The sequence below is a fragment of the Oncorhynchus masou genome, chromosome 9 (assembly GCF_036934945.1).
Source record: "Oncorhynchus masou masou isolate Uvic2021 chromosome 9, UVic_Omas_1.1, whole genome shotgun sequence".
Lineage (NCBI taxonomy): Eukaryota > Metazoa > Chordata > Actinopteri > Salmoniformes > Salmonidae > Oncorhynchus > Oncorhynchus masou.
The window spans coordinates 4,770,591-4,790,072 of record NC_088220.1 but is presented as its reverse complement, the minus strand read 5'-3'; the positions used below and the strand labels follow the sequence as shown (position 1 = coordinate 4,790,072).

Genomic DNA, 19,482 nt, shown 5'->3' with positions numbered 1-19,482 from the left:
GGTGGAAGCTGTTTAGCAGTCTGATGGCTTGGGGGTAGAAGCTGTTCAGCAGTCTAATGGCTTGGGGGTAGAAGCTGTTCAGCAGTCTAATGGCTTGGGGGTAGAAGCTGTTCAGCAGTCTCATGGCTTGGGGGTAGAAGCTGTTCAGCAGTCTCATGGCTTGGGGGTGGAACCTGTTCGGCAGTCTGATGGCTTGGGCTTGGAAGCTGTTTTGCAGTCTGATAGCTTGGGGGTGGAAGCTGTTTGGCAGTCTGATGGCTTGGGGTAGAATCTGTTTGAAGGTCTGATAGCTTGGGGGTGGAAGCTGTTTGGCAGTCTGATGGCTTGAGGGTGGAAGCTGTACGGCAGTCTGATGGCTTGGGGGTGGAAGCTGTTTGGCATTCTGATGGCTTGGGTGTGTAAGCTGTTTGGCAGTCTGATGGCTTTGGGTGGAAGCTGTTTAGCAGTCTGATGGCTTGGGGGTAGAAGCTGCTCAGCAGTCTAATGGCTTGGGGCTTGAAGCTGTTCAGCAGTCTAATGGCTTGGGGGTAGAAACTGTTCAGCAGTCTGATGGCTTGGGGTTGGAAGCTTTTCAGCAGTCTGATGGCTTGTGGGTGGAAGCTGTTCAGCAGTCTGATGGCTTGAGGGTGGAAGCTGTTCAGTAGTCTGATGGCTTGAGGGTAGAACCTGTTTTGCAGTCCGATGGCTTGGGCTTGGAAGCTGTTTTGCATTTACATTTACATTTACATATTTTGCAGTCTGATAGCTTGGGGATGGAAGCTGTTTGGCAGTCCGATGGCTTGGGCTTGGAAGCTGTTTTGCATTTACATTTACATTTACATATTTTGCAGTCTGATAGCTTGGGGATGGAAGCTGTTCAGCAGTCTGATGGCTTGAGGGTGGAAGCTGTTCAGTAGTCTGATGGCTTGAGGGTAGAACCTGTTTTGCAGTCCGATGGCTTGGGCTTGGAAGCTGTTTTGCATTTACATTTACATTTACATATTTTGCAGTCTGATAGCTTGGGGAGTGGAAGCTGTTCAGCAGTCTGATGGCTTGGGGGTGGAAGCTGTTCAGAAGTCTGATGGCTTGGGGTGGAAACTGTTCAGCAGTCTGATGGCTTGGGGGTAGAAGCTGTTCAGCAGTCTCATGGCTTGGGGCTGGAACCTGTTCGGCAGTCTGATGGCTTGAGGGTAGAAGCTGTTTGGCAGTCTGATGGCTTGAGGGTAGAAGCTGTTCAGCAGTCTGATGGCTTGGGGGTGGAAGCTGTTTGGCAGTCTGATGGCTTTAGGGTAGAAGCTGTTCAGCAGTCTGATGGCTTGGGGGTGGAAGCTGTTTGGCAGTCTGATGGCTTGGGGGTAGAAGCTGTTCAGCAATCTGATGGCTTGGGGTGGAAGCTGTTTGGCAGTCTGATGGCTTGGGGGTAGAAGCTGTTCAGCAGTCTCATGGCTTGGGGGTAGAAGCTGTTCAGCAGTCTCATGGCTTGGGAGTGGAAGCTGTTCAGCAGTCTGATGGCTTGGGTGTGGAAGCTTTTCAGCAGTCTGATGGCTTGTGGGTGGAAGCTGTTCAGCAGTCTGATGGCTTGAGGGTGGAAGCTGTTCAGTAGTCTGATGGCTTGAGGGTAGAACCTGTTTTGCAGTCCGATGGCTTGGGCTTGGAAGCTGTTTTGCATTTACATTTACATTTACATATTTTGCAGTCTGATAGCTTGGGGATGGAAGCTGTTTGGCAGTCTGATGGCTTGGGCTTGGAAGCTGTTTTGCATTTACATTTACATTTACATATTTTGCAGTCTGATAGCTTGGGGATGGAAGCTGTTCAGCAGTCTGATGGCTTGAGGGTGGAAGCTGTTCAGTAGTCTGATGGCTTGAGGGTAGAACCTGTTTTGCAGTCCGATGGCTTGGGCTTGGAAGCTGTTTTGCATTTACATTTACATTTACATATTTTGCAGTCTGATAGCTTGGGGAGTGGAAGCTGTTCAGCAGTCTGATGGCTTGGGGGTGGAAGCTGTTCAGAAGTCTGATGGCTTGGGGTGGAAACTGTTCAGCAGTCTGATGGCTTGGGGGTAGAAGCTGTTCAGCAGTCTCATGGCTTGGGGCTGGAACCTGTTCGGCAGTCTGATGGCTTGAGGGTAGAAGCTGTTTGGCAGTCTGATGGCTTGAGGGTAGAAGCTGTTCAGCAGTCTGATGGCTTGGGGGTGGAAGCTGTTTGGCAGTCTGATGGCTTGAGGGTAGAAGCTGTTCAGCAGTCTGATGGCTTGGGGTGGAAGCTGTTTGGCAGTCTGATGGCTTGGGGGTAGAAGCTGTTCAGCAATCTGATGGCTTGGGGTGGAAGCTGTTTGGCAGTCTGATGGCTTGGGGGTAGAAGCTGTTCAGCAGTCTCATGGCTTGGGGGTAGAAGCTGTTCAGCAGTCTCATGGCTTGGGAGTGGAAGCTGTTCAGCAGTCTGATGGCTTGGGTGTGGAAGCTGTTCAGTAGTCTGATGGCTTGAGGGTAGAACCTGTTTTGCAGTCCGATGGCTTGGGCTTGGAAGCTGTTTTGCATTTACATTTACATTTACATATTTTGCAGTCTGATAGCTTGGGGATGGAAGCTGTTTGGCAGTCTGATGGCTTGGGCTTGGAAGCTGTTTTGCATTTACATTTACATTTACATATTTTGCAGTCTGATAGCTTGGGGATGGAAGCTGTTCAGCAGTCTGATGGCTTGAGGGTGGAAGCTGTTCAGTAGTCTGATGGCTTGAGGGTAGAACCTGTTTTGCAGTCCGATGGCTTGGGCTTGGAAGCTGTTTTGCATTTACATTTACATTTACATATTTTGCAGTCTGATAGCTTGGGGAGTGGAAGCTGTTCAGCAGTCTGATGGCTTGGGGTGGAAGCTGTTCAGAAGTCTGATGGCTTGGGGGTGGAAACTGTTCAGCAGTCTGATGGCTTGGGGGTAGAAGCTGTTCAGCAGTCTCATGGCTTGGGGCTGGAACCTGTTCGGCAGTCTGATGGCTTGAGGGTAGAAGCTGTTTGGCAGTCTGATGGCTTGAGGGTAGAAGCTGTTCAGCAGTCTGATGGCTTGGGGGTGGAAGCTGTTTGGCAGTCTGATGGCTTTAGGGTAGAAGCTGTTCAGCAGTCTGATGGCTTGGGGGTGGAAGCTGTTTGGCAGTCTGATGGCTTGGGGGTAGAAGCTGTTCAGCAATCTGATGGCTTGGGGTGGAAGCTGTTTGGCAGTCTGATGGCTTGGGGGTAGAAGCTGTTCAGCAGTCTCATGGCTTGGGGGTAGAAGCTGTTCAGCAGTCTCATGGCTTGGGAGTGGAAGCTGTTCAGCAGTCTGATGGCTTGGGTGTGGAAGCTTTTCAGCAGTCTGATGGCTTGTGGGTGGAAGCTGTTCAGCAGTCTGATGGCTTGAGGGTGGAAGCTGTTCAGTAGTCTGATGGCTTGAGGGTAGAACCTGTTTTGCAGTCCGATGGCTTGGGCTTGGAAGCTGTTTTGCATTTACATTTACATTTACATATTTTGCAGTCTGATAGCTTGGGGATGGAAGCTGTTTGGCAGTCTGATGGCTTGGGGTAGAATCTGTTTGAAGGTCTGATAGCTTGGGGGTGGAAGCTGTTTGGCAGTCTGATGGCTTGAGGGTGGAAGCTGTACGGCAGTCTGATGGCTTGGGGGTGGAAGCTGTTTGGCATTCTGATGGCTTGGGTGTGTAAGCTGTTTGGCAGTCTGATGGCTTGGGGGTGGAAGCTGTTTAGCAGTCTGATGGCTTGGGGGTAGAAGCTGCTCAGAAGTCTCATGGCTTGGGGGTAGAAGCTGTTCAGTAGTCTCATGGCTTGGGGGTAGAAGCTGTTCAGCAGTCTCATGGCTTGGGAGTGGAAGCTGTTCAGCAGTCTGATGGCTTGGGTGTGGAAACTGTTCAGCAGTGTGAAGGTTTGGGGATGGAAGCTTTTCAGCAGTCTGATGGCTTGTGGGTGGAAGCTGTTTGGCAGTCTGATGGCTTGGGGGTGGAAGCTGTTTGGCAGTCTGATGGCTTTAGGGTAGAAGCTGTTCTGCAGTCTGATGGCTTGGGGTTAGAAGCTGTTTGGCAGTCTGATGGCTTGGGGGTGGAAGCTGTTTAGCAGTCTGATGGCTTGGGGTGGAAGCTGTTTGGCAGTCTGATGGCTTGGGGGTAGAAGCTGTTCTGCAGTCTCATGGCTTGGGGGTAGAAGCTGTTTGGCAGTCTGATGGCTTGGGGGTGGAAGCTGTTTAGCAGTCTGATGGCTTGGGGTAGAAGCTGTTCAGCAGTCTAATGGCTTGGGGGTAGAAGCTGTTCAGCAGTCTAATGGCTTGGGGGTAGAAGCTGTTCAGCAGTCTCATGGCTTGGGGGTAGAAGCTGTTCAGCAGTCTCATGGCTTGGGGGTGGAACCTGTTCGGCAGTCTGATGGCTTGGGCTTGGAAGCTGTTTTGCAGTCTGATAGCTTGGGGGTGGAAGCTGTTTGGCAGTCTGATGGCTTGGGGTAGAATCTGTTCAACAGTCTCATGGCTTGGGGGTGGAACCTGTTCGGCAGTCTGATGGCTTGGGAGTGGAAGCTGTTCAGCAGTCTGATGGCTTGGGGGTGGAAGCTGTTCAGAAGTCTGATGGCTTGGGGGTGGAAACTGTTCAGCAGTCTGATGGCTTGGGGGTAGAAGCTGTTCAGCAGTCTCATGGCTTGGGGCTGGAACCTGTTCGGCAGTCTGATGGCTTGAGGGTAGAAGCTGTTTGGCAGTCTGATGGCTTGAGGGTAGAAGCTGTTCAGCAGTCTGATGGCTTGGGGGTGGAAGCTGTTTGGCAGTCTGATGGCTTTAGGGTAGAAGCTGTTCAGCAGTCTGATGGCTTGGGGGTGGAAGCTGTTTGGCAGTCTGATGGCTTGGGGGTAGAAGCTGTTCAGCAATCTGATGGCTTGGGGTGGAAGCTGTTTGGCAGTCTGATGGCTTGGGGGTAGAAGCTTTTCAGCAGTCTAAGGGCTTGGGGGTAGAAGCTGTTCAGCAGTCTCATGGCTTGGGGTGGAACCTGTTCGGCAGTCTGATGGCTTGGGCTTGGAAGCTGTTTTACAGTCTGATAGCTTGGGGTGGAAGCTGTTTGGCAGTCTGATGGCTTGGGGGTAGAATCTGTTTGGCAGTCTGATAGCTTGGGGGTGGAAGCTGTTTGGCAGTCTGATGGCTTGAGGGTGGAAGCTGTACGGCAGTCTGATGGCTTGGGGGTGGAAGCTGTTTGGCAGTCTGATGGCTTGGGTGTGGAAGCTGTTTGGCAGTCTGATGGCTTGTGGGTGGAAGCTGTTTAGCAGTCTGATGGCTTGGGGGTAGAAGCTGCTCAGCAGTCTAATGGCTTGGGGCTTGAAGCTGTTCAGCAGTCTAATGGCTTGGGGGTAGAAACTGTTCAGCAGTCTGATGGCTTGGGGTTGGAAGCTTTTCAGCAGTCTGATGGCTTGTGGGTGGAAGCTGTTCAGCAGTCTGATGGCTTGAGGGTGGAAGCTGTTCAGTAGTCTGATGGCTTGAGGGTAGAACCTGTTTTGCAGTCCGATGGCTTGGGCTTGGAAGCTGTTTTGCATTTACATTTACATTTACATATTTTGCAGTCTGATAGCTTGGGGATGGAAGCTGTTTGGCAGTCCGATGGCTTGGGCTTGGAAGCTGTTTTGCATTTACATTTACATTTACATATTTTGCAGTCTGATAGCTTGGGGATGGAAGCTGTTCAGCAGTCTGATGGCTTGAGGGTGGAAGCTGTTCAGTAGTCTGATGGCTTGAGGGTAGAACCTGTTTTGCAGTCCGATGGCTTGGGCTTGGAAGCTGTTTTGCATTTACATTTACATTTACATATTTTGCAGTCTGATAGCTTGGGGAGTGGAAGCTGTTCAGCAGTCTGATGGCTTGGGGGTGGAAGCTGTTCAGAAGTCTGATGGCTTGGGGGTGGAAACTGTTCAGCAGTCTGATGGCTTGGGGGTAGAAGCTGTTCAGCAGTCTCATGGCTTGGGGCTGGAACCTGTTCGGCAGTCTGATGGCTTGAGGGTAGAAGCTGTTTGGCAGTCTGATGGCTTGAGGGTAGAAGCTGTTCAGCAGTCTGATGGCTTGGGGGTGGAAGCTGTTTGGCAGTCTGATGGCTTTAGGGTAGAAGCTGTTCAGCAGTCTGATGGCTTGGGGGTGGAAGCTGTTTGGCAGTCTGATGGCTTGGGGGTAGAAGCTGTTCAGCAATCTGATGGCTTGGGGTGGAAGCTGTTTGGCAGTCTGATGGCTTGGGGGTAGAAGCTGTTCAGCAGTCTCATGGCTTGGGGGTAGAAGCTGTTCAGCAGTCTCATGGCTTGGGAGTGGAAGCTGTTCAGCAGTCTGATGGCTTGGGTGTGGAAGCTTTTCAGCAGTCTGATGGCTTGTGGGTGGAAGCTGTTCAGCAGTCTGATGGCTTGAGGGTGGAAGCTGTTCAGTAGTCTGATGGCTTGAGGGTAGAACCTGTTTTGCAGTCCGATGGCTTGGGCTTGGAAGCTGTTTTGCATTTACATTTACATTTACATATTTTGCAGTCTGATAGCTTGGGGATGGAAGCTGTTTGGCAGTCTGATGGCTTGGGCTTGGAAGCTGTTTTGCATTTACATTTACATTTACATATTTTGCAGTCTGATAGCTTGGGGATGGAAGCTGTTCAGCAGTCTGATGGCTTGGGGTGGAAGCTGTTCAGCAGTCTGATGGCTTGGGGTAGAAGCTGTTCAGCAGTCTGATGGCAGTGGCAGTCTGATGGCTTGAGGGTAGATGGCAGTTGATGGCTTGGAAGCTGTTTTTGCATTTAGTCATTTACATTTACATAGCTTTTGCAGTCTGATAGCTTGGGGAGTGGAAGCTGTTCAGCAGTCTGATGGCTTGGGGGTGGAAGCTGTTCAGAAGTCTGATGGCTTGGGGGTGGAAAGCTGTTCAGCAGTCTGATGGCTTGGGGGTAGAAGCTGTTCAGCAGTCTGATGGCTTTAGGGTAGAAGCTGTTTGGCAGTCTGATGGCTTGGGGGAAGCTGGCAGTCTGATGGCTTGGGGGTAGAAGCTGTTCAGCAGTCTGATGGCTTGATGGGGTAGAAGCTGTTTGGCAGTCTGATGGCTTGAGGGTAGAAGCTGTTTGGCAGTCTGATGGCTTGGGGTGGAAGCTGTTCAGCAGTCTGATGGCTTGGGGGGTGTTCAGCAGTCTGATGGCTTGGGGGTGGAAGCTGTTCAGCAGTCTGATGAAACTGTTCAGCAGTCTGATGGCTTGGGGGTAGAAGCTGTTCAGCAGTCTCATGGCTTGGGGCTGGAACCTGTTCGGCAGTCTGATGGCTTGAGGGTAGAAGCTGTTTGGCAGTCTGATGGCTTGAGGGTAGAAGCTGTTCAGCAGTCTGATGGCTTGGGGGTGGAAGCTGTTTGGCAGTCTGATGGCTTTAGGGTAGAAGCTGTTCAGCAGTCTGATGGCTTGGGGGTGGAAGCTGTTTGGCAGTCTGATGGCTTGGGGGTAGAAGCTGTTCAGCAATCTGATGGCTTGGGGTGGAAGCTGTTTGGCAGTCTGATGGCTTGGGGGTAGAAGCTGTTCAGCAGTCTCATGGCTTGGGGGTAGAAGCTGTTCAGCAGTCTCATGGCTTGGGAGTGGAAGCTGTTCAGCAGTCTGATGGCTTGGGTGTGGAAGCTTTTCAGCAGTCTGATGGCTTGTGGGTGGAAGCTGTTCAGCAGTCTGATGGCTTGAGGGTGGAAGCTGTTCAGTAGTCTGATGGCTTGAGGGTAGAACCTGTTTTGCAGTCCGATGGCTTGGGCTTGGAAGCTGTTTTGCATTTACATTTGCATTTACATATTTTGCAGTCTGATAGCTTGGGGATGGAAGCTGTTTGGCAGTCTGATGGCTTGGGCTTGGCAGTCTGATGGCTTGTGGAAGCTGTTTACATTTACATTTACATATTTTGCAGTCTGATGGCTTGGGGATGGAAGCTGTTCAGCAGTCTGATGGCTTGAGGGTGGAAGCTGTTCAGTAGTCTGATGGCTTGAGGGTAGAACCTGTTTTGCAGTCTGATGGCTTGGGCTTGGAAGCTGTTTTGCATTTACATTTACATTTACATATTTTGCAGTCTGATGGCTTGGGGGTGGAAGCTGTTCAGCAGTCTGATGGCTTGGGGTGGAAGCTGTTCAGCAGTCTGATGGCTTGGGGGTGGAAGCTGTTCAGCAGTCTGATGGCTTGGGGTGGAAGCTGTTCAGCAGTCTGATGGCTTGGGGTGGAAGCTGTTCGGCAGTCTGATGGCTTGGGGTAGAAGCTGTTCAGCAGTCTGATGGCTTGGGGTGGAAGCTGTTTGGCAGTCTGATGGCTTGGGGGTAGAAGCTGTTCAGCAGTCTGATGGCTTGGGGTGGAAGCTGTTCAGCAGTCTGATGGCTTGGGGGTGGAAGCTGTTTGGCAGTCTGATGGCTTGGGGTGGAAGCTGTTCAGCAGTCTGATGGCTTGGGGTGGAAGCTGTTTGGCAGTCTGATGGCTTGGGGTGGAAGCTGTTTCTGAGCAGTCTCATGGCTTGGGGGTAGAAGCTGTTCAGCAGTCTGATGGCTTGGGGTGGAAGCTGTTCAGCAGTCTGATGGCTTGGGTAGAAGCTGTTCAGCAATGGCTTTTCAGCAGTCTGATGGCTTGGGGGTGGAAGCTGTTCAGCAGTCTGATGGCTTGGGGTGGAAGCTGTTCAGCAGTCTGATGGCTTGAGGGTAGAAGCTGTTTTGCAGTCTGATGGCTTGGGGGTGGAAGCTGCAGTTGGCAGGGTTTAGTCCTGATGGCTTACATTTACATAGCTGTTTTGCAGTCTGATAGCTTGGGGATGGAAGCTGTTTGGCAGTCTGATGGCTTGGGGTAGAATCTGTTTGGCAGTCTGATAGCTTGGGGGTGGAAGCTGTTTGGCAGTCTGATGGCTTGAGGGTGGAAGCTGTACGGCAGTCTGATGGCTTGGGGGTGGAAGCTGTTTGGCAGTCTGATGGCTTGGGTGTGGAAGCTGTTTGGCAGTCTGATGGCTTGGGGGTGGAAGCTGTTTGGCAGTCTGATGGCTTGGGGTTCAGAAGTCTGATGGCTTGGGGGTAGAAGCTGTTCAGCAGTCTCATGGCTTGGGGGTGAAGCTGTTCAGCAGTCTGATGGCTTGGGGGTAGAAGCTGTTCAGCAGTCTGATGGCTTGGGGGTGGAAGCTGTTTAGCAGTCTGATGGCTTGGGGTGGAAGCTGTTTGGCAGTCTGATGGCTTGGGGGTGGAAGCTGTTTGGCAGTCTGATGGCTTTAGGGTAGAAGCTGTTCTGCAGTCTGATGGCTTGGGGTTAGAAGCTGTTTGGCAGTCTGATGGCTTGGGGGTGGAAGCTGTTTAGCAGTCTGATGGCTTGGGGTGGAAGCTGTTTGGCAGTCTGATGGCTGTTTGCAGTCTCATGGCTTGGGGGTAGAAGCTGTTTGGCAGTCTGATGGCTTGGGGTGGAAGCTGTTTAGCAGTCTGATGGCTTGGGGTAGAAGCTGTTCAGCAGTCTGATGGCTTGGGGGTAGAAGCTGTTCAGCAGTCTAATGGCTTGGGGGTAGAAGCTGTTCAGCAGTCTCATGGCTTGGGGGTGGAACCTGTTTGGCAGTCTGATGGCTTGGGGTAGAAGCTGTTCAGCAGTCTGATGGCTTGGGGGTGGAAGCTGTTCAGCAGTCTGATGGCTTGGGGTGGAAGCTGTTGGCAGTCTGATGGCTTGGGAAGCTGTTCAGAAGCTGTTTTGGCAGTCTGATGGCTTGAGGGTAGAAGCTGGTGGAAGCTGTTTTGGCAGTCTGATGGCTTGGGGGTAGAAGCTGTTCAGCAGTCTCATGGCTTGGGGTAGAAGCTGTTCAGCAGTCTCATGGCTTGGGGTGGAACCTGTTCGGCAGTCTGATGGCTTGGGAGTGGAAGCTGTTCAGCAGTCTGATGGCTTGGGGTGGAAGCTGTTTGGCAGTCTGATGGCTTGGGGGTGGAAACTGTTCAGCAGTCTGATGGCTTGGGGGTAGAAGCTGTTCAGCAGTCTCATGGCTTGGGGCTGGAACCTGTTGGCAGTCTGATGGCTTGAGGGTGGAAGCTGTTTGGCAGTCTGATGGCTTGAGGGTAGAAGCTGTTCAGCAGTCTGATGGCTTGGGGGTGGAAGCTGTTTGGCAGTCTGATGGCTTTAGGGTAGAAGCTGTTCAGCAGTCTGATGGCTTGGGGTGGAAGCTGTTTGGCAGTCTGATGGCTTGGGGGTAGAAGCTGTTCAGCATCTGATCTGATGGCAGTCTGATGGCTTGGGGTAGAAGCTGTTCAGCAGTCTGATGGCTTGAGGGTAGAAGCTGTTCAGCAGTCTCATGGCTTGGGAGTGGAAGCTGTTCAGCAGTCTGATGGCTTTAGGTGTGGAAACTGTTCAGCAGTCTGATGGCTTGGGGGTGGAAGCTCAGCAGTCTTGGCTCTGATGGGTGGAAGCTGTTTGGCAGTCTGATGGCTTGGGGTGGGCTATTTGGCAGTCTGTTAGAAGTTGTTCTGCAGTCTGATGGCTTGGGGGTGGAAGCTGTTTGGCAGTCTGATGGCTTGGGGGCGGAAGCTGTTCAGCAGTCTGATGGCTTGGGGTGGAAGCTGTTTGGCAGTCTGATGGCTTGGGGGTGGAAGCTGCAGTCTCATGGCTTGGGGTAGAAGCTGTTTGGCAGTCTGATGGCTTGGGGGTGGAAGCTGTTTAGCAGTCTGATGGCTTGGGGGTAGAAGCTGTTCAGCAGTCTAATGGCTTGGGGTAGAAGCTGTTCAGCAGTCTGATGGCTTGGGGGTGGAAGCTGTTCAGCAGTCTGATGGCTTGGGGGTAGAAGCTGTTCAGCAGTCTCATGGCTTGGGGCTGGAACCTGTTCGGCAGTCTGATGGCTTGGGAGTGGAAGCTGTTCAGCAGTCTGATGGCTTGGGGTGGAAGCTGTTCAGCAGTCTGATGGCTTGGGGGTGGAAACTGTTCAGCAGTCTGATGGCTTGGGGTAGAAGCTGTTCAGCAGTCTGATGGCTTGGGGCTGGAACCTAGGCAGTCTGTTTGAGGGTAGAAGCTGTTCAGCAGTCTGATGGCTTGGGGGTGGAAGCTGTTTGGCAGTCTGATGGCTTTAGGGTAGAAGCTGTTCAGCAGTCTGATGGCTTGGGGGTGGAAGCTGTTTGGCAGTCTGATGGCTTGGTGGTAGAAGCTGTTCAGCAGTCTGATGGCTTGGGGTGGAAGCTGTTTGGCAGTCTGATGGCTTGGGGTAGAAGCTGTTCGGCAGTCTGATGGCTTGGGGGTGGAAGCTGTTTGGCAGTCTGATGGCTTGCAGTCTGATGGCTTGGGGGTGGAAGCTGTTCGGCAGTCTGATGGCTTGGGGGTGGAAGCTGTTCAGCAGTCTGATGGCTTGGGGGTGGAAGCTGTTCAGCAGTCTGATGGCTTTGGGGTAGAAGCTGTTCAGCAGTCTAATGGCTTGGGGCTAGAAGCTGTTCAGCAGTCTGATGGCTTGGGGGTGGAAGCTGTTCAGCAGTCTGATGGCTTGGGGGTAGAAACTGTTCAGCAGTCTGATGGCTTGGGGGTGGAAGCTTTTCAGCAGTCTGATGGCTTGTGGGTGGAAGCTGTTCAGCAGTCTGATGGCTTGAGGGTGGAAGCTGTTCAGTAGTCTGATGGCTTGAGGGTAGAACCTGTTTTGCAGTCCGATGGCTTGGGCTTGGAAGCTGTTTTGCAGTCTGATAGCTTGGGGGTGGAAGCTGTTTGGCAGTCTGATGGCTTGGGGTAGAATCTTTTTGAAGGTCTGATGGCTTGGGGGTGGAAGCTGTTTGGCAGTCTGATGGCTTGAGGGTGGAAGCTGTACTGCAGTCTGATGGCTTGGGGGTGGAAGGTTTGTAAGCTGTTTGGCAGTCTGATGGCTTGGGGTGGAAGCTGTTTAGCAGTCTGATGGCTTGGGGGTAGAAGCTGCTCAGCAGTCTAATGGCTTGGGGCTTGAAGCTGTTCAGCAGTCTAATGGCTTGGGGTAGAAGCTGTTCAGCAGTCTGATGGCTTGGGGGTGGAAACTGTTCAGCAGTCTGATGGCTTGGGGGTAGAAGCTGTTCAGCAGTCTCATGGCTTGGGGCTGGAACCTGTTCGGCAGTCTGATGGCTTGGGAGTGGAAGCTGTTCAGCAGTCTGATGGCTTGAGGGTAGAACCTGTTTTGCAGTCCGATGTCTTGGGCTTGGAAGCTGTTTTACAGTCTGATAGCTTGGGGTGGAAGCTGTTTGGCAGTCTGATGGCTTGGGGGTAGAATCTGTTTGAAAGTCTGATGGCTTGGGGGTGGAAGCTGTTTGGCAGTCTGATGGCTTGAGGGTGGAAGCTGTACGGCAGTCTGATGGCTTGGGGGTGGAAGCTGTTTGGCATTCTGATGGCTTGGGTGTGTAAGCTGTTTGGCAGTCTGATGGCTTGGGGTGGAAGCTGTTTAGCAGTCTGATGGCTTGGGGGTAGAAGCTGCTCAGCAGTCTAATGGCTTGGGGCTTGAAGCTGTTCAGCAGTCTAATGGCTTGGGGGTAGAAACTGTTCAGCAGTCTTTTGGCTTGAGGGTGGACGCTTTTCAGCAGTCTGATGGCTTGAGGGTGGAAGCTGTTCAGTAGTCTGATGGCTTGAGGGTAGAACCTGTTTTGCAGTCCGATGGCTTGGGGGTAGAAGATGCTCAGCAGTCTCATGGCTTGGGGGTAGAAGCTGTTCAGCAGTCTCATGGCTTGGGGGTAGAAGCTGTTCAGCAGTCTAATGGCTTGGGAGTGGAAGCTGTTCAGCAGTCTGATGGCTTGGGTGTGGAAACTGTTCAGCAGTGTGAAGGTTTGGGAATGAAGCTTTTCAGCAGTCTGATGGCTTGTGGGTGGAAGCTGTTTGGCAGTCTGATGGCTTGGGGGTGGAAACTGTTTGGCAGTCTGATGGCTTTAGGGTAGAAGCTGTTCAGCAGTCTGATGGCTTGGGGGTGGAAGCTGTTTGGCAGTCTGATGGCTTGGGGGTAGAAGCTGTTCAGCAATCTGATGGCTTGGGGTGGAAGCTGTTTGGCAGTCTGATGGCTTGGGGGTAGAAGCTGTTCTGCAGTCTCATGGCTTGGGGGTAGAAGCTGTTTGGCAGTCTGATGGCTTGGGGGTGGAAGCTGTTTAGCAGTCTGATGGCTTGGGGGTAGAAGCTGTTCAGCAGTCTAATGGCTTGGGGTAGAAGCTGTTCAGCAGTCTAATGGCTTGGGGTAGAAGCTGTTCAGCAGTCTCATGGCTTGGGGGTAGAAGCTGTTCAGCAGTCTCATGGCTTGGGGTGGAACCTGTTTGGCAGTCTGATGGCTTGGGAGTGAAGCTGTTCAGCAGTCTGATGGCTTGGAGGTGGAAGCTGTTCAGCAGTCTGATGGCTTGGGGTGGAAGCTGTTCAGCAGTCTGATGGCTTGGGGTAGAAGCTGTTTGGCAGTCTGATGGCTTGGGGCTGGAAGCTGTTCGGCAGTCTGATGGCTTGGGAGTGGAAGCTGTTGCAGTCTGATGGCTTGAGGGTAGAAGCTGTTTGCAGTCCGATGTCTTGGGCTTGGAAGCTGTTTTACAGTCTGATAGCTTGGGGTGGAAGCTGTTTGGCAGTCTGATGGCTTGGGGGTAGAATCTGTTTGGCAGTCTGATGGCTTGGGGGTGGAAGCTGTTTGACAGTCTGATGGCTTTAGGGTAGAAGCTGTTCAGCAGTCTGATGGCTTGGGGGTAGAAGCTGTTTGGCAGTCTGATGGCTTTAGGGTAGAAGCTGTTCAGCAGTCTGATGGCTTGGGGGTAGAAGCTATTTGGCAGTCTGATGGCTTGGGGGTAGAAGCTATTTGGCAGTCTGATGGCTTGGTGGTGGAAGCTGTTTGGCAGTCTGATGGCTTGGTGATAGAAGCTGTTCAGCAGTCTGATGGCTTGGGTGTGGAAGCTGTTCAGCAGTCTCATGGCTTGGGGGTAGAAGCTGTTTGGCAGTCTGATGGCTTGGGTGTGGAAGCTGTTTGGCAGCCTGATGGCTTGAGGGTAGAAGCTGTTCAGCAATCTGATGGTTTGGTGGTGGAAGCTGTTTGCAGTCTGATGGCTTGGGGGTAGAAGCTGTTCAGCAATCTGATGGCTTGGGGGTGGAAGCTGTTTGGCAGTCTGATGGCTTGAGGGTCGAAGCTGTTTGACAGTCTGATTGCTTGAGGGTAGAAGCTGTTCAGCAGTCTGATGGCTTGGGGGTGGAAGCTGTTTGGCAGTCTGATGGCTTTAGGGTAGAAGCTGTTCAGCAGTCTGATGGCTTGGGGGTAGAAGCTGTTTGGCAGTCTGATGGCTTGCTGTGTCGTATTACAGAGAATTATGACGGAGTCTTTGAACATTTTGGGTGCCTTCCTCTGAGTGTGAAGCTGTCATCAAGGCAAAAGGTGGCTACTTTGAAGAACCTAAAATCTGAAATATATTTGATTTGTTTAACACTTATTTTGGTTACTACATGATTCCTTATGTGTTTTTTCTTAGTTGTTATGTCTTCACTATTATTCACACACACACACACACACACACACACACACACACACACACACACACACACACACACACACACACACACACACACACACACACACACACACACACACACACACATACACGCACACGCACACGCACACACACACACACACACACACATTTCTTAATCCTTCATGTGTGTGTGTAGAGGCCAGTCTATGTGTGATGACACGTCGTCAGAACTACAACGGATGGCTGTCATTGACCGGAGAGGACTCACCTCCCAGAACTCCTTCAGAGGGAGAGGAGCCATGTCAAGGTGACACAAAACACTGCCATGTTGTCTGTTATATTCACATATAACGTTTATAGAAGGAACAAAATTACAGACGCAACATGTAAAGTGTTAGTCCAATGTTTCATGAACTGAATTTTAAAATCCTGAGGAGTATTTCTATCTGTAGTAAAGCCCTTTTTGGGGGAAAAACTCATCCTGATTGGCTGAGCCTGGCTCCCCAGTGGGTGGGCCTATGCTCTCCAAGGCCTACCAATGGCTGCGCCCCTGCCCAGTCATTGAAATCAATAGAGTCGGGCCTAATGAAATTATTTCATTCGACTGATTTCCTGATAATAACTGTGTTTTATAATTTTTGCTTTGGTATAAATAATATGTCAATATTTTCTAACATAGTACAATATAATGTTATGTCACAATATCCTAATATACATTTGTGTTTGTGTGTGTGTTTCTGTGTGTGTTTCCAGGTTGGTCAGCATGGTGGTGACTTTGAGAGAGTGGGCTCATAAGAGTTTGGTTGAGGAGCAAGAGAGACCTGATTCGTTCCTGGAAAGGTTCCGAGGCCCTGATCTGCAGGATCCGCCCAGCAGGATCAGCCAATCACGACCGGATGCTGAGCCCACTGACCACAACGACCACATACATACGTATGATTTCCTAATTTCCGATTTAATACAAATAGTGACAATTCATACCACCAGTCAGCTGACAAACACAGCAAAGCAATTCCACTCTTCCGCTCTCTCTCCCACTCTTTCTTTCTCTCTCTCTCTCTCCCTACCCCTCTCTGTCACTCACTCCCTCTCTGTCACTCACTTCCTCTCACCCCTCTCTCCCCCCTTCCTGCAGTAAGAGTCCAGGTATGTTGATATTATCTCCAGCTGATAATATCTATTACCACTGGCTCCTGATCATCTCGACTGCTGTGCTCTACAACTGGTGCCTCCTGGTGGCCAGGTATGGCAGCCCACTTCTCTTCTTTTATACAACATCATTACTGTGAGACTTCTGAGTCATTTTACGTAGGTCAGGAATTAATCCAAGGCAATTTTTCAGAGCAGCACGCTAGACAGCTGACAATTAAGGGATTTTGCTCCACCTTTAAAAGTCTGTTAGGGACGTTATTTATACTGAACAAAAATATAAAAGCAACATGCAACAATTTCAAATCTTTTTCAGTTACAGTTCATATGAGGAAATCTGTCAATTTATATAAATTCATTAGGCCCTAATCTATGGATTTCACATGATTAGGCAGTGGTGTAGCCATGGGTGGGCCTGGGAGGTAGCCAGACCCACCCACTGGGGAACCAGCCCCAGCCAATCAGAATTTGTTTTTCCCCACAAAAGGGCTATATTTCAGCATTCACACCACTCCCTCCTTGATGATCACGCAGCTGTGTGTAATGATCATGCTGTTTAATCATCTTGATATGCCAAGTGGCTGGATTATCTTGACAAAGGATCAAATGTTCACTAACAGGAATGTAATCAAATTTGTGTACAACATTTTAGACAAATAAGCTTTGTGCATATGGAAGATTTCGGGGATTTTTTAAATTTCAACTCATAAAACATGGGACCAGCACTTTACATTGTAGCAAGATCAAGGGTGTGGGGTTTCCATGTCACCAAGTTCAATAACAAAACAGGCACCAGTGGCACAAATAGAATGCAAAGAGGAAGTTTATTAGGGATTTTGGTACTGTGATGACCTGGTTTAGATGTGCCTCCCACTCACTCTCATGGATCACAAAATCATCAATGTACGCCACTGCGTACTTCTGATAGGGTCAGAGAACCATGTCCATCAACCTCCAGGGCCCTTTGCAGTTCAAAGGGCAGCTTCTTATAATGGAACACACCATCCGTGGTGGCGAAAGCAGTTTTCTACCATGCCTTGAGAGCTAAGGGCACCTGTCAATAATCCTTTGTCAGGTCGAGCGTGCTGATCAATCGGGCGGTCCCGAGCCATTCTATTAGTTCATCAAGTCGGGGCATGGGGTAGGCGTCGAACTTTGAGATTTAATTTACCTTCCTAATATTATTACAGAATCGATAATTTCCGGCACCGACAAAGATGGCCGCCTCGCTTCGCGTTTCTAGGAAACTATGCAGTTTTTTGTTTTTTTATGTGTTATTTCTTACATTGGTACCCCAGGTCATCTTAGGTTTCATTACATACAGGCGGGAAGAACTACTGAATATAAGAGCAACGTCAACTCACCATCAGTACGACCAGGAATATGACTTTCCCGAAGCGGATCCTGTGCTCTGCCTTCCACCCAGGACAATGGAATGGATCCCAGCCTGCGACCCAAAACAAAGACGTCGTAAAATAGGGAATCGTAGCGGTCTTCTGGTCAGGCTCCGGAGACGGGCACATCGCGCACCAGTCCCTAGCATACTACTCGCCAATGTCCAGTCTCTTGACAACAAGGTTGATGAAATCCGAGCAAGGGTAGCATTCCAGAGAGACATCAGAGACTGTAACATTCTTTGCTTCACGGAAACATGGCTCACTCGAGAGACGCTAACGGAATCGGTGCAGCCAGCTGGTTTCTTCACGCATTGCGCCGACAGAAACAAACATATTTCTGGTAAGAAGAGGGGCGGGGGTATATGCTTTATGGTTAATGAGACGTGGTGCGGTCACAACAACATACAGGAACTCAAGTCCTTCTGTTCACCTGACTTAGAATTCCTCACTATCAAATGTCGACCGCATTATCTACCAAGGGAATTCTCTTCGATTATAATCACAGCCGTATATATTCCCCACAAGCAGACACATCGATGGCCCTGAACGAACCTTATTTGACTACTATGTAAACTGGAAACCACATATCCTGAGGCTGCATTCATTGTAGCTGGGGATTTTAACAAGGCTAATCTGAAAACAAGACTCCCTAAATTGTATCAGCATATCGATTGCGCAACCATGGCTGGTAAAACCTTGGATCATTGCTATTCTAACTTCCGCGAACGCATATAAGGCCCTCCCCCACCCTCCTTTAGGAAAAGCTGACCACGACTCCATTTTCTTGCTTCCAGCCTACAGACAGAAACTAAAACAAGAAGCTCCCGCGCTCAGGTCTGTTCAACACTGGTCCGACCAATCTGATTCCACGCTTCAACACTGCTTCGATCACGTGGATTGTGTTATGTTCCGCATTGCGTCCAACAACAACATTGACGAATACACTGATTAGGTGAGCGAGTTCATTAGAAAGTGCATTGATGATGTCATTCCCATAGCAACGATTAAAACATTCCCAAACCAGAAACCGTTGATTGATGGCAGCATTCGCGTGAAACTGAAAGCGCGAACCACTGCTTTTAACCAGGGAAAGGTGACCGGATACATGACCGAATACAAACAGTGTAGCTCTTCCCTCCGCAAGGCAATCAAACAAGCTAAGCCTCAGTATAGAGACAAAGTGGAGTCACAATTCAACGACTCAGACACAAGAGGTATGTGGCAGGGTCTACAGTCAATCACGGATTACAAAAAGAAAACCAGCCCCGTCACGGACCAGGATGTCTTGCTCCCAGGCAGACTAAATAACTTTTTTGCCCGCTTTGAGGACAATACAGTGCCACTAACACGGCCCGCAACCAAAACCTGCGGACTCTCCTTCACTGCAGCCGACGTGAGGAAAACATTTAAACGTGTTAACCCTTGCAGGGCTGCAGGCCCAGACGGCATCCCCAGCCGCGTCCTCAGAGCATGCACAGACCAGCTGGCTGGTGTGTTTACGGACATATTCAATCAATCCTTATCCCATTCTGCTGTTCCCACATGCTTCAAGAGGGCCACCATTGTCCCTGTTCCCAAGAAAGCTAAGGTAACTGAGCTAAACGACTACCGCCCCGTAGCACTCACTTCCGTCATCATGAAGTGCTTTGAGAGACTAGTCAAGGCCCATATCACCTCCACCCTACCTGACACCCTAGACCCACTCCAATTTGCTTACCGCCCAAATAGGGGTGGCAGTGTAGCCTAGTGGTTAGAGCATTGGACTCGTAACCGAAAGGTTGCAAGTTCAAATCCCTGAGCTGACAAGGTACAAAATCTGTCGTTCTGCCCCTGAACAGGCAGTTAACCCACTGTTCCTAGGCCGTCATTGAAAATAAGAATTTGTTCTTAACTGACTTGCCTGGTTAAATAAAGGTAAAAAAAAGGTCCACAGACGATGCAATCTCAACCACACTGCACACTGCCCTAACCCATCTGGACAAGAGGAATACCTATGTGAGAATGCTGTTCATCGACAACAGCTCGGCATTCAACACCATAGTACCCTCCAAGCTTGTCATCAAGCGCGAGACCCTGGGTCTCGACCCTGCCCTGTGCAACTGGGTACTGGACTTCCTGACAGGCCGCCCCCAGGTGGTGAGGGTAGGCAACAACATCTCCTCCCCCACAAGGGTGCGTTCTGAGCCCTCTCCTGTACACCCTGTTCACCCACGACTGCGTGGCCACGCACGCCTCCAACTCAATCATCAAGTTTGAGGACGACACAACAGTGGTAGGCTTGATTACCAACAACGACGAGATGGCCTACAGGGAGGAGGTGAGGGCCCTCGGAGTGTGGTGTCAGGAAAATAACCTCACACTCAACGTCAACAAAACTAAGGAGATGATTGTGGACTTCAGGAAACAGCAGAGGGAACACCCCCCTATCCACATCGATGGAACAGTAGTGTAGAGGGTAGCAAGTTTTAAGTTCCTCGGCATACACATCACAGACAAACTGAATTGGTCCACTCACACAGACAGCATCGTGAAGAAGGCGCATCAGCGCCTCTTCAA

The 19,482-nt window shown here is 50.6% G+C and overlaps 1 protein-coding gene across 1 annotated transcript in view; it reads left to right on the top strand.

Annotated features, from left to right (window-relative positions):
• The window catches only part of LOC135545445 (cyclic nucleotide-gated cation channel-like), a 56,855-nt gene that overhangs the window by 5,557 nt on the left and 31,816 nt on the right, over positions 1–19,482 (top strand). Inside the window, exons 2-4 of the mRNA XM_064973065.1 lie at positions 14,577–14,687; positions 15,134–15,313; positions 15,516–15,623. Coding sequence (XP_064829137.1) covers positions 14,577–14,687; positions 15,134–15,313; positions 15,516–15,623 — 399 coding nt within the window. The remainder of the gene's footprint in view (positions 1–14,576; positions 14,688–15,133; positions 15,314–15,515; positions 15,624–19,482) is intronic.